Source organism: Sus scrofa, chromosome 6 (genome assembly GCF_054392235.1).
Source record: "Sus scrofa isolate SSC_HxYL_T2T_F1_AM1 chromosome 6, Sscrofa_HxYL_maternal_Yorkshire_Landrace_v2.0, whole genome shotgun sequence".
NCBI lineage: Eukaryota > Metazoa > Chordata > Mammalia > Artiodactyla > Suidae > Sus > Sus scrofa.
In genome coordinates, this window is record NC_139388.1 from 98453585 (window position 1) to 98477669 (window position 24085).

A 24085-nucleotide genomic window follows, 5' to 3' on the forward strand; every position below is an offset into this window, starting at 1 on the left:
CTTCCCAGAAACAGCTTGGGGAGGGCGCCTTTGCTCCATGACGTACTTCCTGAAGGGCAGGCTCTGGATACGCTGCCGAGAAGAAGTAGGCGGTCCTAAGCCGCCGGCGGCTTGGCCTATTTCCGGTAGGATCTGTAGAAACGGCGGCTGATCCGGTGAGGAACCTGTGTTGCCTACTGCGCTGTTCCAGAAGCGAGCCGACATGGCGGCGGCTTTTCGGAAGGCGGCTAAATCCCGGCAGCGGGAACACCGAGAGCGAAGCCAGGTAGGACCGCATAGTCCCCACTAGCGCTGGCCTGTGGGCCCGTGTGCTATCCTCGTCGCAAACCTACTCCGTTTTACCTGTGGGTCTTGGCCTTTTCTATGCAGAGATGCTACGTGTAAATACCTGCAAATATATGCTAATGACGCTGGCGTAGCTGGGACCGAGGCTCGTGGTTCGAGGCTCGCGGTTCGGAGAGGAGAGAGGAGGAGGAGGAGGTTGTAGTTCTCTCTAGGAAGAACGCGGCTGTCCTCATACTTTGGGGATAATCAAAGCTATCTTGCGAGTTTTCAATGAAGTAGTTAAATGAGATGCTGTTTGTAAAGTGCTTTTTTTTTTCCGGGGAAGCTGAGGTCAAAGTTCACACAGTAAGTGCCCACATCTAAAGATGCTCAGCTGTGCCCACTGCGTGTGCAGAATTGGTTTTTTTTTTTCTTCTTCCTTTTTTTCCGGCCTTCCGCCCCGCTTCCGGAAGTTCCCGGGCCACGTATGGAACCTGTGCCGTAGCAGTGACAACACCCCATCTTTAATTTGCTGAGCCATCAGGGAACTCTGAGATTGGTGTTCTTAATGTGATACCATCATCATGCCTGGGCCTTGGGGTCAATGAAGATTTATCACATACGCTTTTTGTTTCTGTCTCACCATGTAGTGTTGGTGTTTTTCATCCCCGTTACACAGATGAATAAACTGAGGTCCAAAGAGTGAAACTGATTTGCCCGATCAGAAACACCAAATTCAGGCCTAGTAAAGAGTTGTAGGACGTCTTTGGTGGATGTGCCTGTGTGGGAGGGTTGAGTAGAAATTTGCTTAGTATATGCAGAATCAATTTATTCTAGTGCTCTCAGGAATCACACAATATCCAATTCAGAAAGGTCTGTAGGGTATCTGGTCCAACTTCATTTTATAAGATGGGGAAGAGAGAGAGAAGGATATGTCTAAAGTTGTACCACTGATGAGTGGAATGGAAGTAAGGCCTCCCAACCACAGTTCCATCTTACTGCTTTATCGTATTTATCCGACATTTGTTGTGCACTTGCTGTGTGCTCAGCGGTGTGCTGGGAGTAGTGTAATTTGCCAACTTCTTTGCACCTATGTGTGGACCTATCTAAAAGTAAAAACACCTAGAAGTGCTTACTGTGTGTGGGAGCCAAAGTGCAAAATGCTTTGCTTTTCTAATCACATTTAGCTTTCAAGTGTGTGTGGAAGTAGGTACTATTTTTTTTTATATTTGCAATGGGGAAGCTAAGACTCAGGTTAAGAAATTTGCCCAAAGACATACAGCTGTAGCTGGCAATTGGCAAAGCCAGGAATCAGACCAAGTGTTTTGAATCCAGAGGCTACTAAAAGTTGGATAAAGCAGCAGCTTTATATAAACAATGCCTGATGAGAAAAAAAAAAGAAAGAAAGAAAAATAATTTTTAAGAAAAGAGAAAAAAACAAAAAACGCCCAATGAGGAACATGAGTAGAAAGAGGAGAGATGATTAGAGAAAGCATTACAGTGAAACTTGGAAGGCAGTGATAATAGCTGTCACTTTTTGAGCACTGACTGTATGCTAGGTGCAGCCCAACATGCTGTACCAGGATTATCTCTTATAATCCTACAGCATTCTTGCGAGGTGGATGTTATCCTCATTTTACCAATGAGGAATCTGATGCTTGAAGAGGTTGAATAGTGTGTCCAAAGGCACAGTGGCAAATAGTTGATTTGGATTCGTAGCGAAGATGGAGGACTTTTAAATCTGGCCGAGAGCGTGATGTGGCCCTGTCTGAGTAGGAATAGAGGGTCTTTGTGGGAGAGGTGAGAAGGCCATGCTGGAAAAGTTGGTAAACACATTGATAAGAGCACTTCCTATTTGGGTAAAGTTTGAACTTTATCCTGTACATCCCTCACTGAGGCAGTGGGGAAGGTAGTTGGTTTGGGTGGAGTATGTGTAATTATGTGAACTATTTCAGATTCAATGCCTTCTGTAATGTAGGTGTACATTCGAGTGGACATGACAAATTTCAAGATTTTTCCTCAGGCGTTCCCATCGTGGTGCAGCAGAGATGGATCTGACTAAGAACCATGAGGTTGCGGGTTCGATCCCTGGCCTTGCTCAGTGGGTTAAGGATCTGGTGTTGCCATGAGCTGTGGTGTAGGTGGCAGCTATAGCTCTGATTGGACCCCTAGCCCAGAACCTTCATATGCTGCGAAGCAAAAAAAAAAAAAAAAAAAAAAGAAAAGCAAAAAAAAAAAAGAAAAGATTTCTGCCTCATGTTCTTGCTCTTTTAACCCTTGAGTTTTCTTCATCTGCTCTGTCACTTCCCTTTGTCTAATAATTAAAACTAAAAATTATCAGGAGAGGGTCTGGGTTTTATTTTAAATATTAAGTGGAGTTCCTATTGTGGCTCAGTGGTAATGAATCCGACTAGTATCCATGAGGATATGGGTTTGATCCCTGGCCCCACTCAGTGGGTTAAAGGATCTGTTGTTCCTTCGAGCTTGGTACACCAGGTCACAGACGTGGCTTGGATCTGGCATTGCTCTGGAGCTGCAGCTCCGATTCAGCCCCTAGCCTGGGAACTTCCCTATGCTGAAGGTGCAGCCCCAAAAAGACCAAAAAAAGAAAAAATATATATGGGGGGTGGGAGAGAGAGACGGAGTTATTTCTTGCATTACTTCACAGATAGAGGATGAGGAAGGAGACTTAAAAATCCCACCCAAGTTATTTTTTTATGGCTGTACCCGTGGCAAATGGAAGTTCCCAGGCTAGAGGTCTGCTCAGAGCTGCAGCTGCCAGCCTACACCACAGCCACAGCAATGTGAGATCTGAGGCACACCTTCCACCTATACTGCAGCTTGTGGTAATGCCAGATTCTTAACCCACTGAGTGAGGCCAGGGATTGAACCTGCATTCTCATGGATACTAGTTGGATTCATTACCCCTGCGCCACAATGGGAACTCCCCAACCCTAAGTTTAAACAGTAGAGGAGTTTGTGTATCTCCTCAAAGATCAAGATTATTCAGTGCAGAATGGAATGCTCAGGGCAGGGAAGAGCAGAGACTGTCCCAGATAGAATGATAGATCTAGTTCTAGCTTTGCCATGTACTGGTTCTACCTCCATTCTTGGGCAGGTCTTTCTCTAAACCTCATTCCTGGAGTTCCTCTGTGGCTCAGTGAGTTAAGGATTCGGTGTTGTCATGGGATGCGGCTGTGGGGTGGGTTCTATCCGAACTTCCATATACTGTGGGTGTGGCCAAAACATAAATATACCTCATTCCCTTTTTGGAAAATTGTGGTAACAGTAGTACCTACTTTATCTACTTTTCATGATTGGGGATAAAAGATTATGTGTAATGAACATAGCAGATTGCTTTGTAACAGAGCAATTATATCTTTTTTTTAATTGCAAAAATTTTTTTGGAGTTCTGTTGTGGCTCAGCGGTAACAAACCCGACTAGTATCCATGAGGATGTGGGTTCAATCCCTGGCCTCCTCAGTGGGTTAAGGATCTGGCATTGCTGTGCTGCAGTGTAGGTAACAGATGAAGCTCGGATCTGGCGTGACTGTGGCTGTGGCGTAGGCTGGCAGCTGTAGCTCTGATTCGACCCCTAGCCTGGAAGCTTCCATATGCTGCAGGGGCGGCCCTAAAAAAAAATAATAATTTTTTTTTTAATTGAAGTACAGTTGATTTATAACATGTTAACTTCTGCTATACTGCAAAGTGATTCAGTTACACACTTATATGCACTTTTTCTTAAAAAAAATTCTTTTTTATTATGGTTTATCCTAGGACATTGAATATAGTTCTGTGTGCTGTACAGTAGACCTCATTGTTTATCTGCTCCATGTATAATAGCTTATTAAATCTGTAACAGAGTAATGGTTTTTTTTTTTTTTTTCATCTCGCCCACAGCATGCAAAAGTTCCCAGGCCTGCACCACAGCAGCGACAACTCCACATCCCTTACCTGTTAGGCCACCAGGGAACTCCTGAAAGAATAATTTTTTTTTTTTTTTTTTTTTTTAAGGGCCGCACCTGCTGTATATGGAAGTCCCCAGGCTAGGAGTTGAATCAGAGCTGCAGCCATCGGCCTGTACCAAGGCAATGCCCGGTCTGAGCAGTGTCTGTGACCTACACCGAAGTTCATGGCAACGCCAGATCCTTAACCCACTGAGCAAGGCCAGGGGTTGAACCTGTATTCTTGTAGTTACTAGTTGGATTCATTACTGCTGAGCCACAACAGGAACTCCTAGAGTAATTTCTTTTTTTTTTTAGGGCCTCACCCATGGCATATGGAAGTTCCCAGGCTAGGGGTCTAATTGGAGCTATAGCCTCCAGCCTACGCCACAGCCACAGCAATGCCAGATCCAAGCTGTGTCTGCGACCTACACCACAGCTCATAGCAACACCAGATCCTTAACCCACTGAGCAAGACCAGGGATCGAACCCGCAACCTCACGGTTCTTAGTCAGATTTGTTTCTGCTGTGCCATGAAGGGAACTCCCCAAGAGTAATTCTTTTTTTTTTTTTTTTTTTGGTCTTTTTGCTATTTCTTGGGCTGCTCCTGCGGCATATGGAGGTTCCCAGGCTAGGGGTCGAATTGGAGCTGCAGCCACCAGACTGTGCCAGAGCCACAGCAACGCTGGATCCGAGCCGCGTCTGCAACCTACACCACAGCTCACAGCAACGCTGGATCATTAACCCACTGAGCAAGGGCAGGGACCAAACCCGAAACCTCATGGTTCCTAGTCGGATTCGTTAACCACTGTGCCACGACGGGAACTCCCCCAAGAGTAATTCTTAATACATGTAGCCTGTTATGATGATGTAAGCAAAAGCATTTGCCAGTGACCTTGCCTGATTAAGTGCTCAACTAATGATAGCCTGTAGAAAGATAACACCAAGATTTAATCCTTGTGTCTTCTGTGCTATCCATGTTCTGTGTTAGAGAAAGTATTTTCTGTCATACTTAGTTTTCTTTCATGCTTTGTACGAAAGGTACAGTAATAGCAGTATACATATGCTGGGCACCTGCTATGTGCCAAGCCATATGCAGGCACTACTACCTACTTGCAGAGAGAGAAGCTCGTTTAATCCTCAGGGTAACCATGAGAAGAAGGTCCTGTTATTCTCATTGTGTAGTTAGGAGGCAGCAGCTCAGAGAAGTTGAGTGACTTGCCCAAGGTCACAGATTGTTAAGAGGCAGAGTTTGGATTTGAACCCAATCTTCAGACTCTAAATTTAGCTCCCTTAGCACAGTTGCCTCCCTGTTACTATGTTTTCCCTTCATAGTATTTTATAAACCCTTGGATTAAGTCTGTAGTAATTTTAGTACAACTGGCAACTGCTTGCTTAGTGCCGAGTCATTGTTGCCTTTCTCTGTCCTTAATAGGCCAAGAAACCTATGATGGCAGGACTTGTGACCTCTCTGGCGCCTGCAGAGCCCAGGTGGGGGAGGGGAGGGAACAGGGTAGCACACTGGCTCCCGGGACATGGATTTACTGAGCGCTTCAGAGACTCTTGTTCCCATCAGGTATCATGTTGATTCTGGTATGTGTTTGCTGAGGAAACTAAGCACTTTTTTTCCCCTTTTGTCTTCTAGCCCAGCTTTCGAAAACATCTGGGCCTGCTGGAAAAAAAGAAAGATTACAAACTTCGTGCAGAGTGAGTGCAGTCTTTGGAGTAGAGGTGCTGCCAAAAAAGCTTACAGCTTCTCTGCACCACAGCTGAATTGCTTAAGTGTCCAACAGGGGATAATTTCCTGCCATTGATGAAATGGCCAAAGCTCTGGCAGCCTGTCACATACTTTTCTGGGACCCTAAACTTCTCTCTTTGTTTAGGCCAAGCGTTATTTATTTAACTGTAGTTGCTTTGTGAATTTTTTTTATTATGTTGTTCCAGATCGTTTTCTCACAGTGGCTTTGATTTGCCTCTGCCTTGGTGTTTGAGCCAAAAGCTGAATCTTTTTTTCTCTCCCTTTTCTTGAAGTTCAAGATAGAATCAAAAATTCCAGTTGTAGAGTCGCTTACATCACCCTGTGTGGTGTGGAATGAAGAGATGTGAAAGATGGATTCATGAGACTGAGCGTGGGTGATAATGAACTCCGAAAACATTTTTGAAAACAATTATCCCCATTCTTCTTCTTCTTTAGCACTTTATTTGCAAAATATTTTATAATTGTTAGCCATGCATGTCAGTTTAGGGCCTTCTTAAGCTCCTGGTGCAGATGGTGATGGATTAGGTGGCTTGTTCCGAGTCCCAGAGGTTTGCAGGCAAATAATAACTGAGTGCTGTTACTGGGCCAGGCAGTCTTCTAAGAGAGTTACCATTTTTATACTTATTCATTCCTCCCAACAGCCTTTGGGCATGCTATTATCACACCCATTTGACAGATTAAATTGGGATGCAGAGTGGTTAACTAACTCACCCAAGATTCCTCAGCCAGAGTGGTGCAGTCAAGGTTTGAACCCAGGTCATCTGGCTCCAGAGTCCATGATTCTAGTCACTGGGCTGTACTACACCGTATAGTTTCTGAGTCTTATTTGATTACTTGGTGCCCAAGCTTGCATCAGAACCCTGTCTGAGGAGTTCTGATTTGTGCTTTGTTTAGTCTCTTCCCTGTAATGATGTAAATGGCACCAAAACCTGTGTGAAATAGGGATTGTTAATTTCGGGTGGAACTGGGGCGGGAGAGGACTCGCAGAGAGGTGGGCTCAATATCGCTGACGGTGGAGTGTGCATCCAGTTTAGTCGTTGCTTTGGCTTTTTTGAGTTACATTTTGTATATATATTAGATGCTTGTGAAGTTTGTTGTTGTGGGTTGGTTTTTTTGTTTTTTGTTTTTTGTGAACCTTGTTTAACCTGCTTTTTAGTGACTACCGGCATAAGCAAGAATACCTCAGAGCCCTCCGGAAAAAGGCTCTTGAAAAAAATCCAGATGAATTCTACTATAAAATGACTCGGGTTAAACTCCAGGTGAGTGCCTAAGGGATCACTTGGTGTTTTGAGCTCCAACTTATTAAGGAAAATAAGGATGAGGGAGGAGATGGAGAGATAGGATCCTTGGCTTTTCCTTCTCCAGTTGGTCAGGGGCTCCTGGTCCACCTCCAAGGCAAAACTGCCCCTGAGCAGGATGGGTTTCTTCCCTCTCTGAGATGTCTTATACCTGGAGCTGTTACTGAGTGGATGTTTGGAGGTGTTGAACTGAGTGTGTGCCTTGAGGGCCTGGTGCTTTGGATTGCTATTGCATGTAGCATTTGCTTGTCTTTGTTCCACCGAGAGCTGTGCCAACAAAGTATTAATGTATTAATGATTTTAATCTAATAGGAAACATACCTTTTAAATTTGGATTTTAGGATGGAGTTCATGTTATTAAGGAGACTAAGGAAGAAGTAACTCCAGAACAACTGAAACTAATGAGAACTCAGGATGTCAAATACATAGAAATGAAAAGGGTTGCAGAAGCCAAGGTAACACCTGAAACTCTTTATTTTGATGTATTTTTGTTGGTTGAGAAGAGAAATAGAAATCCATTGTCTTTAAGTTGTCAGTTGCTTTCTTCTGGCATTTCTAATCTTAAAGTATGCTTAGTTATGATAATGACTTAAAAAGATGGTCGGCATGGCGTTCCCGTCGTGGCTCAGTGGAGTCGAATCTCACTAGCATCCACAAGGACGGAGGTTTGATCCCTGGCCTCGCTCAGTGGGTTAAGGATCTGGTGTGGCCATGATCTGTGGTGTAGGCTGCAGATGCGGCTCGGGTCTGGAGTTGCTATGGCTGTGGTGTAGGCTGGTAGCTGTAGCTACAATTTGACCCCTAGCCTGGGAACCTCCATATGCTGTGGGTGCAGCCCTAAAAAGACAAAAAAAAAAAGTGTGTGTGTGTGTGTGTATATATATATATATATATGTATGTATGTATATATATGTATGTATATGTATATATGGTCAGCATGGCAGAGTGGAAAGAGGTCAAGTTTGAGAATGAGACAGATGTAGGTTGAAATTCTGGCTCTCATTTGTTGGCCCCATAGTTATGGACAGATTAAGCTCCCTTAGGCTGTTTACTCATTTCTTCTTCTTCTTTTTTTTAATAGGTGTTATTTATTTATTTATTTATTTATTTATTTGTCTTTTGTCTTTTGAGGGGTGCACCCACACCATATGGAGGTTGCCAGGCTAGGGGTCTAATCGGAGCTGTTTCCACCGGCCTATGCCAGAGCCACAGCAACGTCAGATCTGAGCCACATCTGCAATCTACACCACAGCTCACGGCAACTCCAGATCCTTAACCCGCTGAATGAGGCCAGGGACTGAACCCGCAACCTCATGGTTCCTAGTCGGATTCGTTAACCACAGAGCCACGACGGAACTCCTGTTTCCTCGTTTCTATCTCATAGGATTGTTGTAGGGGTTAAATGAGTTCTGTGCAGTGCCTAGCCCAGTACCTGACTTGGTGCTTGATAAATTTTAGTGGTCCTTTCTTTTAAAAGAATGAAGCAAATTCTTTGCTGGCTGGTGATAATGATGTGAAATGGTTTAAACTTTTGCAAATTCATTTCTGATACCCTAGAGAACCCCATATATAAAATAAGACCATATTCTGTATTCTAGAAAATCGAAAGACTAAAATCAGAGCTCCATCTGCTGGATTTCCAGGGGAAGCAACAGAATAAGCATGTGTTCTTTTTTGACACCAAAAAGGAAGGTATGAGATGTTTGAAGGTTTCTGGGACAGTCTAGCAAGCACATCAGTCTGTGTTGTTTGGTGTTAAAGACAGCGCCTTAAGGATTGTCTTGACTTTTAGTTGAACAGTTTGATATTGCAACTCACCTGCGAACAGCCCCAGAACTAGTCGACAGAGTCTTCAACAGACCCACAATAGAGACTTTGCAGAAGCAGAAAGTGAAAGGAGTTAACCATAAGAATCGACTTAAGGTAATTTTCTCCATTTTTTCTTTTTTCCAGGTCTGAGTTTAGAGGAATCTGTGTCCTCCCATCCCCCCACTGCATTTAATAATATTTGTGGGAAACTTACTACATTTTCACAGAGAAGGAGAAAGAAGATTTGGTGCTGAGAATGGAGGTGGAGGAGGGTTCCTTAGTTTTTCCAGTTTCTAAGCTTGGAGGACGTATAACATAGCGTCAGGAGCTTAGGTTCTGGTCTTTAGGTTTGCATTTGAATCCCACCTCTGACCCTGGGCTTTGTGCTTTCAGTGCTGGTAACCCATACAAACAGTGTTAAAATGCAGGGAAAGGAGGGACACTGAAGACAAAGGGATTTGGTATACTTTAGTGAATATGCATATCAAAAAGTCTTGCATATTCTGCATTTGTCCCCCAAATCTTGATTTGACTTGTACTTATGGTGCTTTCCATCACTGTAACTGTTTTGGTGCAGAAGGCAAGCTTTTTCTCCAAGTCTTCTGGAGTTGAACTCTCACTTCTGACTGATTCATGTAAAAAAATGCTGTCAGTGTGTTTCAGGCAGACAGCTGTTCTGTTTTGATTTGAATCATTTACACCGCATCAGCTTTGCTTCCAATGTTTAATTTCACAGCAGCTTCTCTAGCTCAGAGGCAGCTAAACTTGCTTTAGTAATATAAATACCCCTAATTAGTTTGACTATATTGGGTAATCCCATAAATTTGACAGTCTGTGCAATAAAGTGAAAACAAAAGCTGTCTGAAACCACTGCTGTGAGACTATGCTAGAATCGGTGAATTGTTTAAGTCTGAGGCCCAGTGACGTTCCCCTCTATGTCTGTACCTCCAGCTGAGGAGCTGGCTGACTAGTTTCTAGTGATAACCCTGTTTGTCATTTAGTTGTATTTTCAGTTAGCCATGTCACTGACACTTCTCAAGTATTAAGTAGTCCCTAAAGAGACTGGCGTTCCAAACTCCTGTGTTTCGAAAGTAAGGAGTTTACCAACATTCATTTTGATCAACGAAGACCAGTTATATAGCACTACACTGTATTTTGTCATAGCTATAGGGGAAAAGAATCTGAAAAAGAATATATGTGTATTACTGACTATATGTATATTTACATATATAAGGGATATATATTCAGTATATATATATATTTAAATATATAAATATTTATATTTATATACATTCTGAATCACTTTACTGCACAGAAACTAACACAACATTGTAAATCAACTATGTTTCAATTTAAAAACCACAGAAATGGAGTTCCCTAGTGGCCTAACAATTAAGGATCTGGTGTTGGCACTGCTGTGGCTTGGGTCACTGCTGTGTCTTGGGTTCAGTCCCTGGCCCTGGAACTTCCACATGCTGTGAGCATGGCCCCCCAAAAAAAACCCTGGAAAAAAAACAACCAACATAACTTTTGAGAAGTTGGGAACTTTTGGATTTTACCATTTTTTTGTCTAGTGGTTTTTTGTTTTGTTTTTGTTTTTGTTTTTTTTTGTCTTTTTAGAGCCTCACCTGCGGCATATGGAGGTTCCCAGGCTAGGGGTCCAATTGGAGCTGTAGCTGCCGGCCTACGCCAGAGGAACAGCAACGCCAGATCCGAGCCGAGTCTGTGACCTACATTACAGCTCATGGCAACGCCAGATCCTTAACCCACTGAGTGAGGCCAAGGATCGAACCCGCAACCTCGTGGTTCCTAGTTAGATTAGTTTCAGATTCAGATGTGCCACGATGGGACCTCCGGTATTGTTTCTTTTAACTGTCATACTTAAAGCAAAATTATTTTTATTAAGAGATCGCTGGTGGGAGTTTCTGCTACGGCACATCGGGTTAAGATTGGGTGTTGTCTCTGTGGCAGCACAGGTTTGATCCTTGGCCCAGTGCAGTTGGGTAAGGATCCAGTGTTACCAAGCTGTGGTGTAGGTTGCAGCTGTGGCTTGGATTTGATCCCTGGCCTGGGAACTTCCATATGCCTTGGGTGCAGGCCTCCTCGCAAAAAAGAGAGAGACTGATGGTGGGTGGATTGCAAGGGAATTTTCAGTCCAACTTGGAGGGGGTGGGCAGTCCGTGAATTGGCTTTAGGAAGTCTCTTCCCATGTCAAAATTTTCTGTCACGAGGTATTTATGTTTGTACGAATTTGTACAAACATGTATGTATATTTATTTCAAGAAAGAACCCAAAGATTTCATCAGTTTCTTAGAGGTCTCTGATTCCCCCACATTTAAGGACTTTTGGTCTTTGACGGGTCATCAGCAGTGAGAATTCTCAGGTCAGCTTCCACCGAAGAAGTCCTTCAGCTCTCTGAGTTCTGAGGTTCTGACCCCAGCACGCTGCCCTGGGGCCCTTCTGTTCTCTGCTCACTTTGTGTGTGTGTGGGGGGGGGGCTTCCAGTACTGGTTTGTTCCCGCCTCACCGTAGATAACTGGGATGCTCACACAAGGCTGAGGCAGCTCAGTGGTAGTGGAAAGATTCCTGGGATCTGTGAGACTCGAGGCACAAACCTGACCCTGCTCCAGGTGAACCCTGTGTCCCTGGGCGAATCTCCAAGGTTCCATGGAGCTCCGGAATGTGATATTCCTAAAATGGACAGCCTTAAAGTATCTTACATTGATTCCCCAGTAAGGAAGGAATTGATGAAACCATTTATGTACTTGGGCCTAAGTGGATTAAGAAGCTGTTTCTTACTCGTTTTTATCCTGTTAATTGTTTTACTGAAAACTTGTGTGTTTCTTCTGCAGCGGATAGCCAAAGAGAGACAAAAGCAGTATAACTGCCTGATGCAGCGGATTGAGCGCGAGAAGAAATTATTCGTTATTGCACAGAAAATTCAGACTCGCAAAGATCTTCTGGTGAGCAGAGAGAGCCTTAGGCCTTCATTTTATTTTATTTTTCCCTTGTAAAGGTCTTAACTGAGACTGGATTTCAGCTGTGTGTAAATCAACCCCGGTGAAAATGTCTGCTCCTCAGGGGCAGTGGTTCGAGCCAGTGTCTGTTACTCTGACAGTGTTGAAATGTTCCTTGATTAAGGAGGTAATAAGGGGCTTATTAGTCAGTGCTTTGGAACACCAAAGGGTAGGATCGGGTGGCATATAAACTTTATAGCTTATGAGCAGCTATCTGTAACATTTAAACAGGTTAACAAAACAGTGCGTGCAACCCACTGGTGTTTAAAAATAGACAACATCGTGTAGTTAAATAGCAGAGCGAAGGAATATAAGATGCCCCTTTCGTATTATCATCATTCCTCTAAATGTCAGATTCTCAGCTTTGCCGATTATTTAGGTCTGGGGTTCTGTGAAAGAATAAGCCCTACAGAAAATGACTTGAGTACCTTTCTTCTTAGTTTTCCCAGGCATTTCTGCACCATTATAGATGCCCAGGGGAGAGCTTGACTCGTTGCGTCAGGGGTGCCCTAGGGGCAAAGGGCTTTGGCTCCTGAGCCTTGAGACCGGCTGGACTGAGGGCTTTCTCATAGGGAGCTGATTAACCTTTCCGCTTTCCACAGCACTCTCCTCCTACTTACTGGTGACCTTTCTACTCTTTCGTAGGATAAAACTCGGAAGGTGAAGGTGAAGAAAGAAACAGTGAACTCCCCAGCCATTTATAAATTTGAAAGTCGTCGCAAACGTTGAAGGGTTATGGATAAGCCTTGTCATTCCACATGGAAAAGAGTTTGTTTCTTTTCCAGTAACTTCAAAGTCCATTGGCTTAAATTACTTGGTTTTCCTGCTTGTAGCTAATTTATTGTAGGTCTGACATTTGGTATGAGCCATGTTCAAGCCCTTTCCCTTGTCTAAACTGTTTGTGGGTTGTTGAAATCAGTCTTATTTTGATGTACTTTCTTTTTCATTATGAAAGTTATATAATCTCATTATGGCAGATTCGGGAAATAAATGAGTTCATCCCTAATCCCAATACCTATTCAAGAGCAACAAATAATTGTTGCATCCTTACAGCGCCAGGAGGTAGGGAAATGGAGGTGAATAACCACAAAGGGGGTTCTGGTTTATTTCCTTGTGTTGTAAAGGTCTGCACTGGTTTTTGTGTTTTGTAGTTGTAGTTAAACACTTTTATGGCCTGCTTTTTTCACTTACTATTAAGTCCTTAGCTCTTTTCCATTTTGTTACATCATTAAATTTTTAAAAAGTAATATATGCTCATAGTAAACATTAAAATAAATATTTTTAATATTTGCATCCTGTTTTATCCAGTGGATAGACGGATTTCACCTTCATTCATTCTTAATTTATTGGGTAGTCACGTGGCTGCATAAGTTAGCCAAGAAGGAATTTTTTTTTCCTTTTACAGCTTACAACTGCATGTAGAAACCCTTGGAATTAGAAACGCAGAGGGAGCCTCTTCTTGACTGATGAAACTCAGATCAGAACAGACCTGGCTCTCTGTTCCTGCCCTCCTGGCCAGCTCATGATTCCAAGGCTATAAATGGCTTGGTACAGGCCTTCACCCTGGAAATACAGACCCCAGGGTGTTTGTGGCAGACACACACCCTTGCCAGAGTCTCACCCTTCCCTTCCCTGCCCATATAGGGGTGGTAGGCTGAGGCCAGTCAGGACAGGCCTGAGCACGCCTAGAGCAGATGTGGGAGGAGCAGGATTCTGGAAGGCTCACTCATACCTCACCCCTGGAGGGAGAACAGTTCTGCCTAGATTTTAAAGGTTGAAAAAAAAAATTTGTTAGAACTTAATTCCTGTGATTGATGGGTTCTTGTGCAAACCTAAAATGAAAGCCTGATTCCTCAGGGTGTACCTAGGGGGACTTAGATCTGGGGGTCCCGGAAAGTAGGAAGAAGAGCCGGAGGACTAGAAGCCAGCAGCGCTTGTCTTCAGGAAGGAAGCACTTCTAGTCGGTCTGTATGTGAATTTGCTGCGAGGGAGGTGCTGAGCTAAGTCAGCATTCATAGTCTTATGACGTAGATGTCTGGAGACTTAAGACCCGAGCCAGGGAAGGGACTCATCATAAAGGTGTCGGACAGGAGCAAACAGGGGAAGCATCAGTTTTTTCCTGGAACAAAACAGCCTGCTGCTGCTGCTGCTGCTCCTCCTCCTCGGACTCCCTTGCCCCTGCTGAGGAGGAAGGTGGGGGGAGGTGGGAGGAATGCCTAGATGCCTTCTCGGGAAGCTTGCACCCACGCAAAGGTGCACACACTTTGTAGGCTCTCACATTAATAGACGCACGGGCCTTGTAAACACAGGTGCTTGCACATCTGCATACCCTCTGGTTCACGAACACAACACCAGGGTTTCATGTATGCAGCTTACACACCCACAAGTCCTCCCATGACACGCAGGGAGGGACACAGTGATGCTTTAAGAGGCGTGTGCACAGGCCAGGTGGAGCAGGCAGGTCCATCCTCTGAGTCCGGTAAGATCCAGGGTAGAAGTCACCAGAGCTCTCTGTGAGGGGCGAAAGCTAGGGGTCCTGAATTGCTCTTAAACTGAGGGTTGTGTCTGAGGCCCAAGGATTCTAAAGGAAGAGATTGGCTGCCCCTTGCAATTGACCTAGAAGGCGCCAGCCTCATGGGTCTGAAAGTAGGCCAAGGGCTTTGATGTTTTGGTGCTCCCTGGTACTTCAGTCTCCTGGCTCCTAGCTCGGGATCCACCCCTCCAGATGCGGGGGTGCTTTGAGCTCTAGAGAGCATCCTGCTCTAGCTGTGCCAGCGGCAATGTGGCAGCCCGTGGAGGTGGAGAAAAGGAGGTGGAGAGCACTTTTTGGTCCTTTTACCAAACGACAGGGTGGGAAAGGGCCCAGTAGGTGGAGCTGCTGCCCCTTCGCTGGGGTGAGTATTCAGGGTGCTGGTGTACACCTAGCACATTTTGCTTCGCTCGAAAGCACCCTGCACTCCATAGGTGTTTAGTATGCATTTGTTTATTGGATTTAATGCACGTGGGAGAGCTCTTGTGAAAAAAGGTTTTCTCCACCCCAGCTCCCCCAGCTTGAGATGAGCATGGCCCCCAAACAAGGGCTGGGTGGGAAAGGGCTCTCCCCTCACATTGCTAATGAGGACCATGGAGGAAGCTTGTCTTGGAGTCCCAGGTTGTCCTGAGGGTGCTTCCACCTGGACATGGAAGGGGTCTCCCCACGTGCAGTTCTGAGTGTCTGCTTATGGCTTGCTGTCTCCCTGCTGCTGGCTGTGGGCAGCGAACAGTCAGAGCTGCACGGCCTCTGGCAGGGAAGGCTGCCAGCAGATGCAGACGCGCTCTGCCTACCTGCGGAGGCCGGTGAGGCTGGGGCCTGTTGGGACTTGAGACAGTGAGGCGAGTGGGTGTGCGGTGCTGGCCTCCCTTCCTCAAACTTTCCCAGCGTGTCCGTTCACAGAGCTTCCTGCACGAGGTGTTGAGGAAGGGCGGGCCGGGAGCTGGGGTGGGAGTCCTGGCCCAAAGCCCCAGGTGAGTGGAGGAGTCAGGGGCGAACCTGAAATCCCGTCTTGGGGCTGAGCCGGCAGGTTTCTTGGGGCTTGTGCAGCTGCCTCCTTGGGGTCAGAGGGTGCGCTCTCTTGTGCCATCCAGGTCATGGGGCCTCCCTTCTGGCAAGGCTCCCACCCAGCTCCCTGGGTCTGTCTCAGCAGAAAATGCAGGAAGGGAGTAGAGAGCAGCAGTGCAGCTCCAGGGGCAGAGCGTCCCTTCTCAAGTCCAGCGTGGAGTTAGGAGGTTCAGGAGGCTGCCTAGTTCATGCTCCTGCTTGTCTTCTTTCCTAACTTCTCCAGTCAGAGGGAAAAAAATCTCCCACTTCTTCAGCCTCCCTGTAAGGAGTCTCCCTGTCCCTTATTTGCGGACCCATCGTCATTGCTCGTGGGACCTGCTGTCTCATCTCTATCTCTTCTAACTGGAGAGGTGGGACCTAGTTTTCCCTGCCTAGGCTTGTCTGCTTCACTTGATGGCCGTGGTAATGACCATGGCCTTTTCCTCTCTCATATGAAGGGAGCAGACAGGCTGGTGCTGGGGCAGCAGTTTTTCCAGGGTGGTGGTAGAGGCTGGTCCGAAACAGAGCTAAGGGCCTCACTGTTTCTCAGGCTAGAGGAGTTGATCTGGGGACTGCTGTGCTTGGTTGGGGTTGAGGGTGGGAAGGGAGCCCTTGCCTTTCCTCCTGTCGTCTGTCACCTGACAGCCAAGCCCAGATCATAAGTGTTAATGAAATTGTGGTGCCCCAGAGGCAGCTGGGCAGCCCCCCTGCCCTGAATCAGCCTGACTCATTTACAGCTCTCTCCTGGTTCCCCCAAATGCTTCTCTCTGAGGTGACAAATGTGGGGGGGTTGGTTTCAGGTTTCATGTTTTCACAGTACTGGGTGGAAAAAAAAAAAAAAAAAAAAAAAAAACCTTTCCAAACCAAAAAAACCAGCTTCTGCAGCAGAAACAGCATGTCCTGAGAGCACTGAAAATTTCCCCATCTTCTCTCCTCAGCTGCTCAGCCACACTGAGGCCAGTGACAGAGAAGTTAAGAGGAGGAGGGTTGGAGCCAGGCTGCGTAGAGCATTGGGGACAGTCCCTTTGGAGGTGGCAGCACTTGCCTTTCTGCATAAAGACAGGGGAGGACCTTTGCAGGGCCTTCTAGCTCTGGAGCTTGAGGTCTCCTGTGGCCAGCCATGGATTGCCAGGGGACTGGGACAGCAGGCTCTGGACAGGCAGGGGCCAGGGAAGGAAGCCATCATCTCGAATCTCCAGCTAATTTGATCCCAGGAGGTTGGGGGGCAAGTGTCCCTCCCCCAGAGAGGGCTCTTGAGGTGGAATGGTAGGTGGGAAGATGTAGGTCCATCTGGCACACGGAGTCTAGGGTGGGGGGGCGCCACCCCCTCCTGCTACTGGCTGGTAACATAAAACACCCCACCCTCGACAGGGGCAGATGGCCTCCATGGCAGATGGAGACTAGGCCAGCAGTGGCTGGATGAGCTTTCTGGTCTCAGCCCGGCCTCCCTGGCTAATAAAAGACACTCCAGGGGGATAGTGGCAAGGGTCTGCGTGTGTGTGTGTGTGTGTGTGTGTGTGTGTGTAGGGAGTGGGGTCCTGGCCTTGCTCGGCCATTCTGGGGGAGAAGGAAAGAGGGAACCCCAGATGGGGTCAGTAGATCTTGGGGGGCACACCTAAGTTTGCAGCACGAAGTGACAAGCGCTCAGAGCCCTGACACTGCCCACCTGCCTGGGCTCCGGAAATAGCCCTAGTTCGTTCTGGAGTGAAGGGGAGGGTTCCCAGGGGGTGGGAGTCTCTGCTGCAGCTGGATCCTGGTCGGCTAGAGGCAGACCCCCTGCCAGGTCCCCGGAGCTCAGGGCCTGGGCAGCAGCTCCTCCCAGAGGAAGCCCGTTTATTATGCGCTCGGGCTCCCTCACCGCACAGGCAGGCAGCGGCCTTCATTAGCGGAGGAGCTGGGGTCTGTTTTGGCTGCCTCATCAGCATCAGTGAACTGCGTCCCTGCGAGATTTGATACAATTTAATTAACCTAATTAAAAGCTCTGATTGCAGAGATGATTGGGGTAGCGCCAGCAGCGACTGCATATTTATAATGAGCTGCAAGGTGTGGGACCGCAGCCAAACGCCACGCATCCTAATGAGCGGGAGCCGGGAGCCAGGGAGCGGGAGAGCGAACGTTTATTTTTGGCAACAATGCCCAGTTCCTCCCTGCCAGGGAGTCAGAGACCTAGGAAGCAGAGACAGATCTGCCTGCCGACCTGGTCGGTGCAAGGTGGGAGCAGGAACGTGTGCCCCACGTGTCCTGATGCCTTTGGACGCCCACGTGAGTGCAGAGCGGCCGTGTTTTCTGCTGCAGAGTGGGGGGCTGGGACCCCAGCAATGCACTTTTCCTGCCTCTTTCCATCTCTGGGAGTCAGGGGCTGCCCTTCTAAACCTGGTTTGAGGAAACGACCCTGCAGAATCAGCTCCATGTCAAGACTTCTGGATCCCTGGGCTCTTCTCTTCAAACTTGTCCAGGAAGATCAGAGGCTGAAAAGCTGGGCGGGGATCAGAAAAGGGGTCTGAACATCCAAGAGACCCAGATGAGCATGCTGGGCCTGGAGGGGATAAGAGAAACAGCAGAGATGAACCTCGGGCTCACCCCGGACCCCCACCTCTTCACTCTCTTCCGTGAACACTGCCCAGAGAGGGCCACCTCCCCTGGACTCAACTCCCCTGCTGCTTCTGCCTGGGGAATCTTGGTTTGTCTGACTCAGCGTTTCCGCTGTAAATCACATCTAATAATAACGAGAGTGAGAGCTGTGGCAGAGATGCTGTGGGTGAAGGGGGCACCGGTGAGAAGGGGGGTGCTGCCCAGGTGCAGGGGGAGGTCGGGCCGGGTGGGGGCTCTGGGTGGCAGGCATGGGGGCTGGGCCCTGGAAGCCAAGTCAGAGGCCTGGGGGTGGGGGAAGAAAGTGGGAGCAGCCCTCCTCCACTTCTCTGCTGGTGTAGGTTGTGAGCTCAGCCAGGCTGGCCCAGCCCCCCCCCCCCGCCCCCCCTGTGCTCTGAGTGCCGCCAGGACAAGATGAGATTTGTCCCCAGCCCACCTTGCAGAGCTGCAGCTGTTTAGCTCTCTTATCAATCTTCTCTGTGGGTTTAATCATCTCTCTGTCATCCTGCTGGGGCAGCCCTCCCATTACTGGAGCCCAGCTTTCCTCCAGCCCCCCTCCCCCAGACACAACCATCCTTCCCCACCTGACTTCCCTTGTGGGAGACAGAGGGTGGCCCTGGGGTGGCTTTGCCCCTGGTTTAGTCTCCTTGGCAGAGGTGGAGTTCTCTATTTTTGCAAGGAGTCAGCAGGGATTAGGGGTGGGTAGAGGTGGCACTGGTAGTGAATCTAGCCTAACTGGGGACCCAAGATCTTTGACTCCACTTCAGGCTGGGTAGGGCAGGGCCTAGAGGTTGGCCTTGAGCACCATTAGCCTGGATCCAGGAGATTCTGCGTAGGTGCAGTGCCCATCCTCTCCTTCCTCCTCCGTTCCACCAGCCCTTGGGAGCTGCCTCCACCTACGCCATCCAGCCAGCCCCACTGGCCTCTTTCCTGGGTGGGTCCTACAGCGCCAGGCCCCATGGTGCTTTGTGGGACTCAGGGGCCCATGGGCCGGAACCACGAACCCACAGCTTTGCGTGCATCTTGGGAAAGAGGGTGCCCAGGAGTCAATGGAGCCTGTGTTGTGGTCCAGGCCGGGAGCCAGGGCGCAGGGGGCCCTGGGGCCCGTCTCCGTGCTGACGTGCACGATGACCTTCAGGGGAACTCTTGGGCCCTCTCCGCTTCACTCTCTTTCCCCTCCAGAGTATTTGGGGAGTGGGTGGGGAGGGGGGCGGCAGGGGGGTGGTATAGGCCCCCCTTGGAGGGCACTTGGGAGAGAGGGCCTGTCCTCCCACCCTAAGCACTCTCAGTGCAAGTGGAAAGCGGATTCCTTCCCATTTCTCAGAAGGAGGGACTGAAGGTCCCAAAGAGGAATACGTCAGGGAGCTTATCCTCAAAGTAGGGGCTGAGAGGTTCCCCTCAGGAGGGGACGGCAGGTTCTGGAGGGGCACTGACGGGTGTGGTGGCTGGAAGGGTCTTGCTCCTTCCAGCACCGCACTGGGCTCTGGAGGACAATGGCATGTTGATGAAGCTTTGGTCCTGGTCTCACATGACCCAATGGGGGTGGCTGGACCGCACGTGGCTGAGCCGCCTGGGCTGACCTTTGGTCGTTGGCTGGGGAAGAGAGGAAGCCACCAAGCTCCCCTCCCACTCAGTGCAGCCCGGGCACCCTGCCGCCCCTACCCCAGGAACTGCCCTCTGGGCACACACACTGTATTCACCTACCTTCCTTTGGCCTTTCCTTTCTTTTTCCTTTTCTTTTTTTTAGGGCTGCACCCACACCATATGGAGGTTCCCAGGCTAGGGGTTGGATTGGAGCTACAGCTGCCGGCCACAGCCATAGCAACGCGGGATCCAAGCCTCGTCTGCGACCTGCATCACAGCTCATGGCAAAGCCGCTGGATCGCCAACCCACTGAGTGAGGCCGGGGATAGAACCTACATCCTCATGGATACTAGTCGGATTTATTTCCATTGCACCACAGCAGGAACTCCTAGCCTTTCTTTTCCCTTTCTCTTCTCTCTGCTCTGTGTGAGTGTATATTCCGTGTGAGTGTATATTCTGTGTGAGCATGTATGTCTGTGTGAGTGTGAGCAAGGAGGCTCCCAGAGGTTGGACAGTGAGAGAAGGAACCCCTTTGCTGGGTTTTTTCCAATCAAGGGTGGAGTTTTTTCCACTGGGGGGACACCACCAGGTTAGGGCTAAAGTGTGTGTGTGTGTCTGTGTGTATGCCGTGTGTTCGAGGGGACAGTGAGCATGTTCGCATCCTACCTTGCCTTGTCCAACGAACTATCACCTCCTCTGGTGGGAGGGGGGGACATCTAAGTCAGCATCCTCCCGCTCTGGCTGGAGTCCCCCACCTCTGCCAACTCTGCCAGGGCCAGAGTGTCACATTCAAAAGGAAAGAGGAAGACTTTTGGGGGGGGAGTGTAATTACTGTAATCAATTGAATTAACTATAAAAATTAACATTTGGTGGGGAGGCAGGTTGTGCCTGCACGTGCACGCACACACACACACACACACACACGAGACTAATACACACAGATACGTGTACACAGAAGGAAAGTCAAGATTCAGAGACATAGGAAGATAGTGATATACTTGCACCTGTTATTCTTTTTTTTTTTTTTTTTTTAAGTCGTTTTAGGACCGCACCCCGCGGCATATGGAGTTTCCCAGGCCAGGGGTCTAATTGGAACTGTAGCCACTGGCCTATGCCGCAACCATAGCAACACAGGGTCCGAGCCGTGTCTGCAACCCACACCGGAGCTCACAGCAATGCTGGATCCTTAACCTGCTGACCGAGGCCAGGGATTGAACCTGCAACCTCATGGTTCCTAGTTGGATTCGTTTCCACTGTGCCACGACGAGAACTCTGCACCTGTTATTCTCGAAGGGAGTTATCCATCCCGTGTCTTCTTCCTCACCAAGGTGGATATAGCCAAGCAGGTTATCTCAAGAGAATCTGTCCCCCGAGTCCCCAGGGCGTTGAGGGTCAGGACTTGTGAGATGGGGCAAGCTGGCACAAATGATTTGTTATAGCAGTTTGAAAGGGATCCCATGGTTTGACTTTGTCACAAAATACTACAAGTATTGGGTGAGGATTTTTTAACGATTCTTCCTTTTTTTTTTAAATGGCTGCACCCATGGCATATGGAAGTTCCTGGGCCAGGGAGAGAACCTGAACCTCTGGAGTGACCTGAGCTGCTGTGGTCGGATTCTCTCTTTTTAAACATTTTTTAATTAAAAATAAGAATTTTTAGGGCCATGCCCGTGGCATATGGAGGTTCCCAGGCGAGGGGTCAAATCGGAGCTGCAGCTGCCGGCCTACACCACAGCTATAGACAGCAATGCTGGATTTGAGCTGCATCTGAGACCTACGCCGAAGTTTGTAGCAACTGAGTGAGGCCAAGGATTGAACCCGCATCCTCATGGACACTATGTCAGGTTCTTAACCCACTGAGTCACAGCGGGAACTCCGAGTCCTCCTTTGTTGGGAGCCCCACCCACGTTTTTCTCTAGGGCTAGTCCACCCCAGCATCCTCTTGGTGGCCCTAGGAGTGTGTAGAAGGCAGTTAAATTCCCAGATCTGGGATCAGGTGGGGGTGGGGTGCTCAGAGGCTGGCATGGGGAGGCCTGTGGGTGAGAAGGGGACAGCAACTGTGCCCTCGGCCTTATTCTCCAGGCTTCTCTCTCATTAGCAGCTTTGAGGTGTTTGTTGAGGGCTGTTTCTGGGTGCTCCTGCCTCCCTCTCCTCTGTTCCCTTCTTCGTCCCCACCCCATATATACTGGCTCCTGGGAAAATAGTATGGGATTGCTTCCAGCACTGAACCAGGAGGGACAGAGATGGGAGAGGCTGCAGTGGAGGCTGGGGCTGAGGCTGGAGCTGGGATTCCAAGTCAAAGCTGAGTTGAGCAGGGACCCCAGTGGGGGTGTTGGAAGTTGGGTTGGCAGGGTATCTCTTTCAGTCTTGACAGAATTCTGAGAAGCCCTAATTTTGGAGTCCAAGGGAGATGTTTTCCCCTGGTGAAGAGAGTGTTTGGTATCTGCTCTCCCCTCGGAGGGGCGGGACGGGTCCCCTCCCCCTGCTCCCCTCAGCTGAGCAGAGTCATACATCACCAAGGGGCTGGACTCCCTAGATGTATTGCCCTAATACGTCGCTATAGCAACCCCACTCTAATCCTGCATTATTCTAATGTGGTCCCCCTCCCCACTGTGATGTATAGCTTGGGTCTTGGAGCCGTGAGGCCCCCTCTCCAAGGCTGCTCCAGGTTCCCCAGGGATGGGTGGGTCTGAGGCTGGCTTGGCTTCCTTGGGTCCTGCCTTGCTTCTCACCCTGTGCATGGGATCCTTTGTGAGCTGGAGCATGGAGGTGGGCCTGTCGGCCCACCCACCCGCCTGCCAAAAGAGGGGAAGTGGCAGGCCGTGTGGGTCCTGGCCCCGGCACACGAGCGCCTGACGCACCGACCCACGCCAGCCTGCCAGCCTGGGGACCTGAGGCCTTGGGGTTGGGGGCCAGGGCAGGACAATGGCTGCATTCCGGCTGCCAGCCACAGGCCCCCATTGTTCCTGTGGACACTGCCTGCTTGAGGGCCGCGATTCTGGCCCTCACCCCGCGTGGGGCGTAGGATGCTCCCTGGACCACTCCCCCGGGGACCATAGAGGGGTGATTCATGGGGTGACCAGGGCATAGCCAGCCCCAGCTGTGCCCAGATTCTGGGGGGTGGAAGGAGGAGGTGACTGAGGGTTGTTTGTGTCAGGGGAGGGGGGGTGTTGAATAGCCAGAGGCCTCGGGGCCGTGGACATCACCCACGTCATCTTGTACTCCTCCTCGTGTGTGGGCTGGTCAGAGAGGCCCCATTGTCAGAGGGGCAGGCCCACCCAGGCTGGAAGGGAAGCGAGGATGGAGAGAGGCCATCCTAGAGCTGGCAGGACCCATAGACCACCCCTCATACTGTACGGGTCCAGAGGGTGATCCAGAGATGTCCAGAGAATGGAAGGGACTTGCTCAAGGTCACACTGGGGCAGGCCTGGTTCCAGGACATTTCCCCATATCTCCCTGGTGGTAAAATGCCGCTGCTGCCATTTTCAGTAGAAAAACTGATTTCCTATGGTAATCTTCAGTCTTGGCAGGAGTTGCGTTCATAAGTTCCTTCCTCTCCCTGAATTCCTTTGAAATTCCTCTAGTTTAGGTCAGCACCTGGCAGTCCTGGAATGAGAATTTATAGAGCTAAGGGGGATCCTAGGACCATGCAAGGCTACCCATCTTCTGCAGGGCCCTTGGGAAATGAGTGGGGCATGGAGGTTCCCAGTGTTCTGACACACAAGATTCGTAGATGTATAGACTTCATGGTGCCTCTTGGGCTTTCACACGTCTGCACTCCATGACTGAGAGGTAGGGGAGGAAAGAGGCTAATCCAGGGGTTTTTTTAAGGGCAGGGGGATTGGTTTTATTCATTTCTGTGTTCATCCTTCTCAACATAGGGCCTGTTACATTGGATGATTGGATGCGTGGTGGGTGGTTGGGTAAATGGATGGGTGTGTGGTTGAAGAGGTGATTGAGGGTTGCATGAATGAATGGATGAGTGGATGGGTGGGTAGATGAATGGATGGATGGTTACATGAGTGCTCGGGTGGGCTGGTGAATGGGTGAGTGGATGGAAGTAGGATGGATTGATGGATAACTGAGGACATGCCCATTTCATACACTGAGGTCCAGAGATGAGAAATGACCTAACTTGGGTCCTACTAAGGGGTGAGTGAGACCTAGAGCCAGGTACCTGGGCCCCACCTTTGGGGCTGGGATGCCCTGTGGCATGGTTTGGTAGTCAACCTCTGGGCAGGGAT

At 48.9% G+C, this 24085-nt stretch overlaps 1 protein-coding gene across 1 annotated transcript; it reads left to right on the top strand.

Annotated features, from left to right (window-relative positions):
• Nucleotides 1-185: 185 nt before the first annotated feature.
• Nucleotides 186-13367, top strand: UTP11 (UTP11 small subunit processome component). The gene is made up of 8 exons (NM_001244742.1): nt 186-265; nt 5854-5915; nt 7124-7226; nt 7607-7720; nt 8864-8957; nt 9058-9188; nt 11927-12037; nt 12737-13367. Exons 1-8 carry the CDS (start codon nt 203-205, stop codon nt 12818-12820), a joined length of 762 nt encoding a protein of 253 aa, NP_001231671.1. The 5' UTR covers nt 186-202; the 3' UTR covers nt 12821-13367.
• Nucleotides 13368-24085: the final 10718 nt, after the last annotated feature.

Excerpts from the sequence above, each read along its gene's own strand:
- UTP11 (NM_001244742.1), top strand. The coding sequence starts at position 203 with ATGGCGGCGGCTTTTCGGAAGGCGGCTAAATCCCGGCAGCGGGAACAC. Across the intron at positions 266-5,853 it reads AACACCGAGAGCGAAGCCAG|CCCAGCTTTCGAAAACATCT; the intron begins GTAGGACCGCAT and ends TTTGTCTTCTAG. Across the intron at positions 5,916-7,123 it reads GATTACAAACTTCGTGCAGA|TGACTACCGGCATAAGCAAG; the intron begins GTGAGTGCAGTC and ends CCTGCTTTTTAG.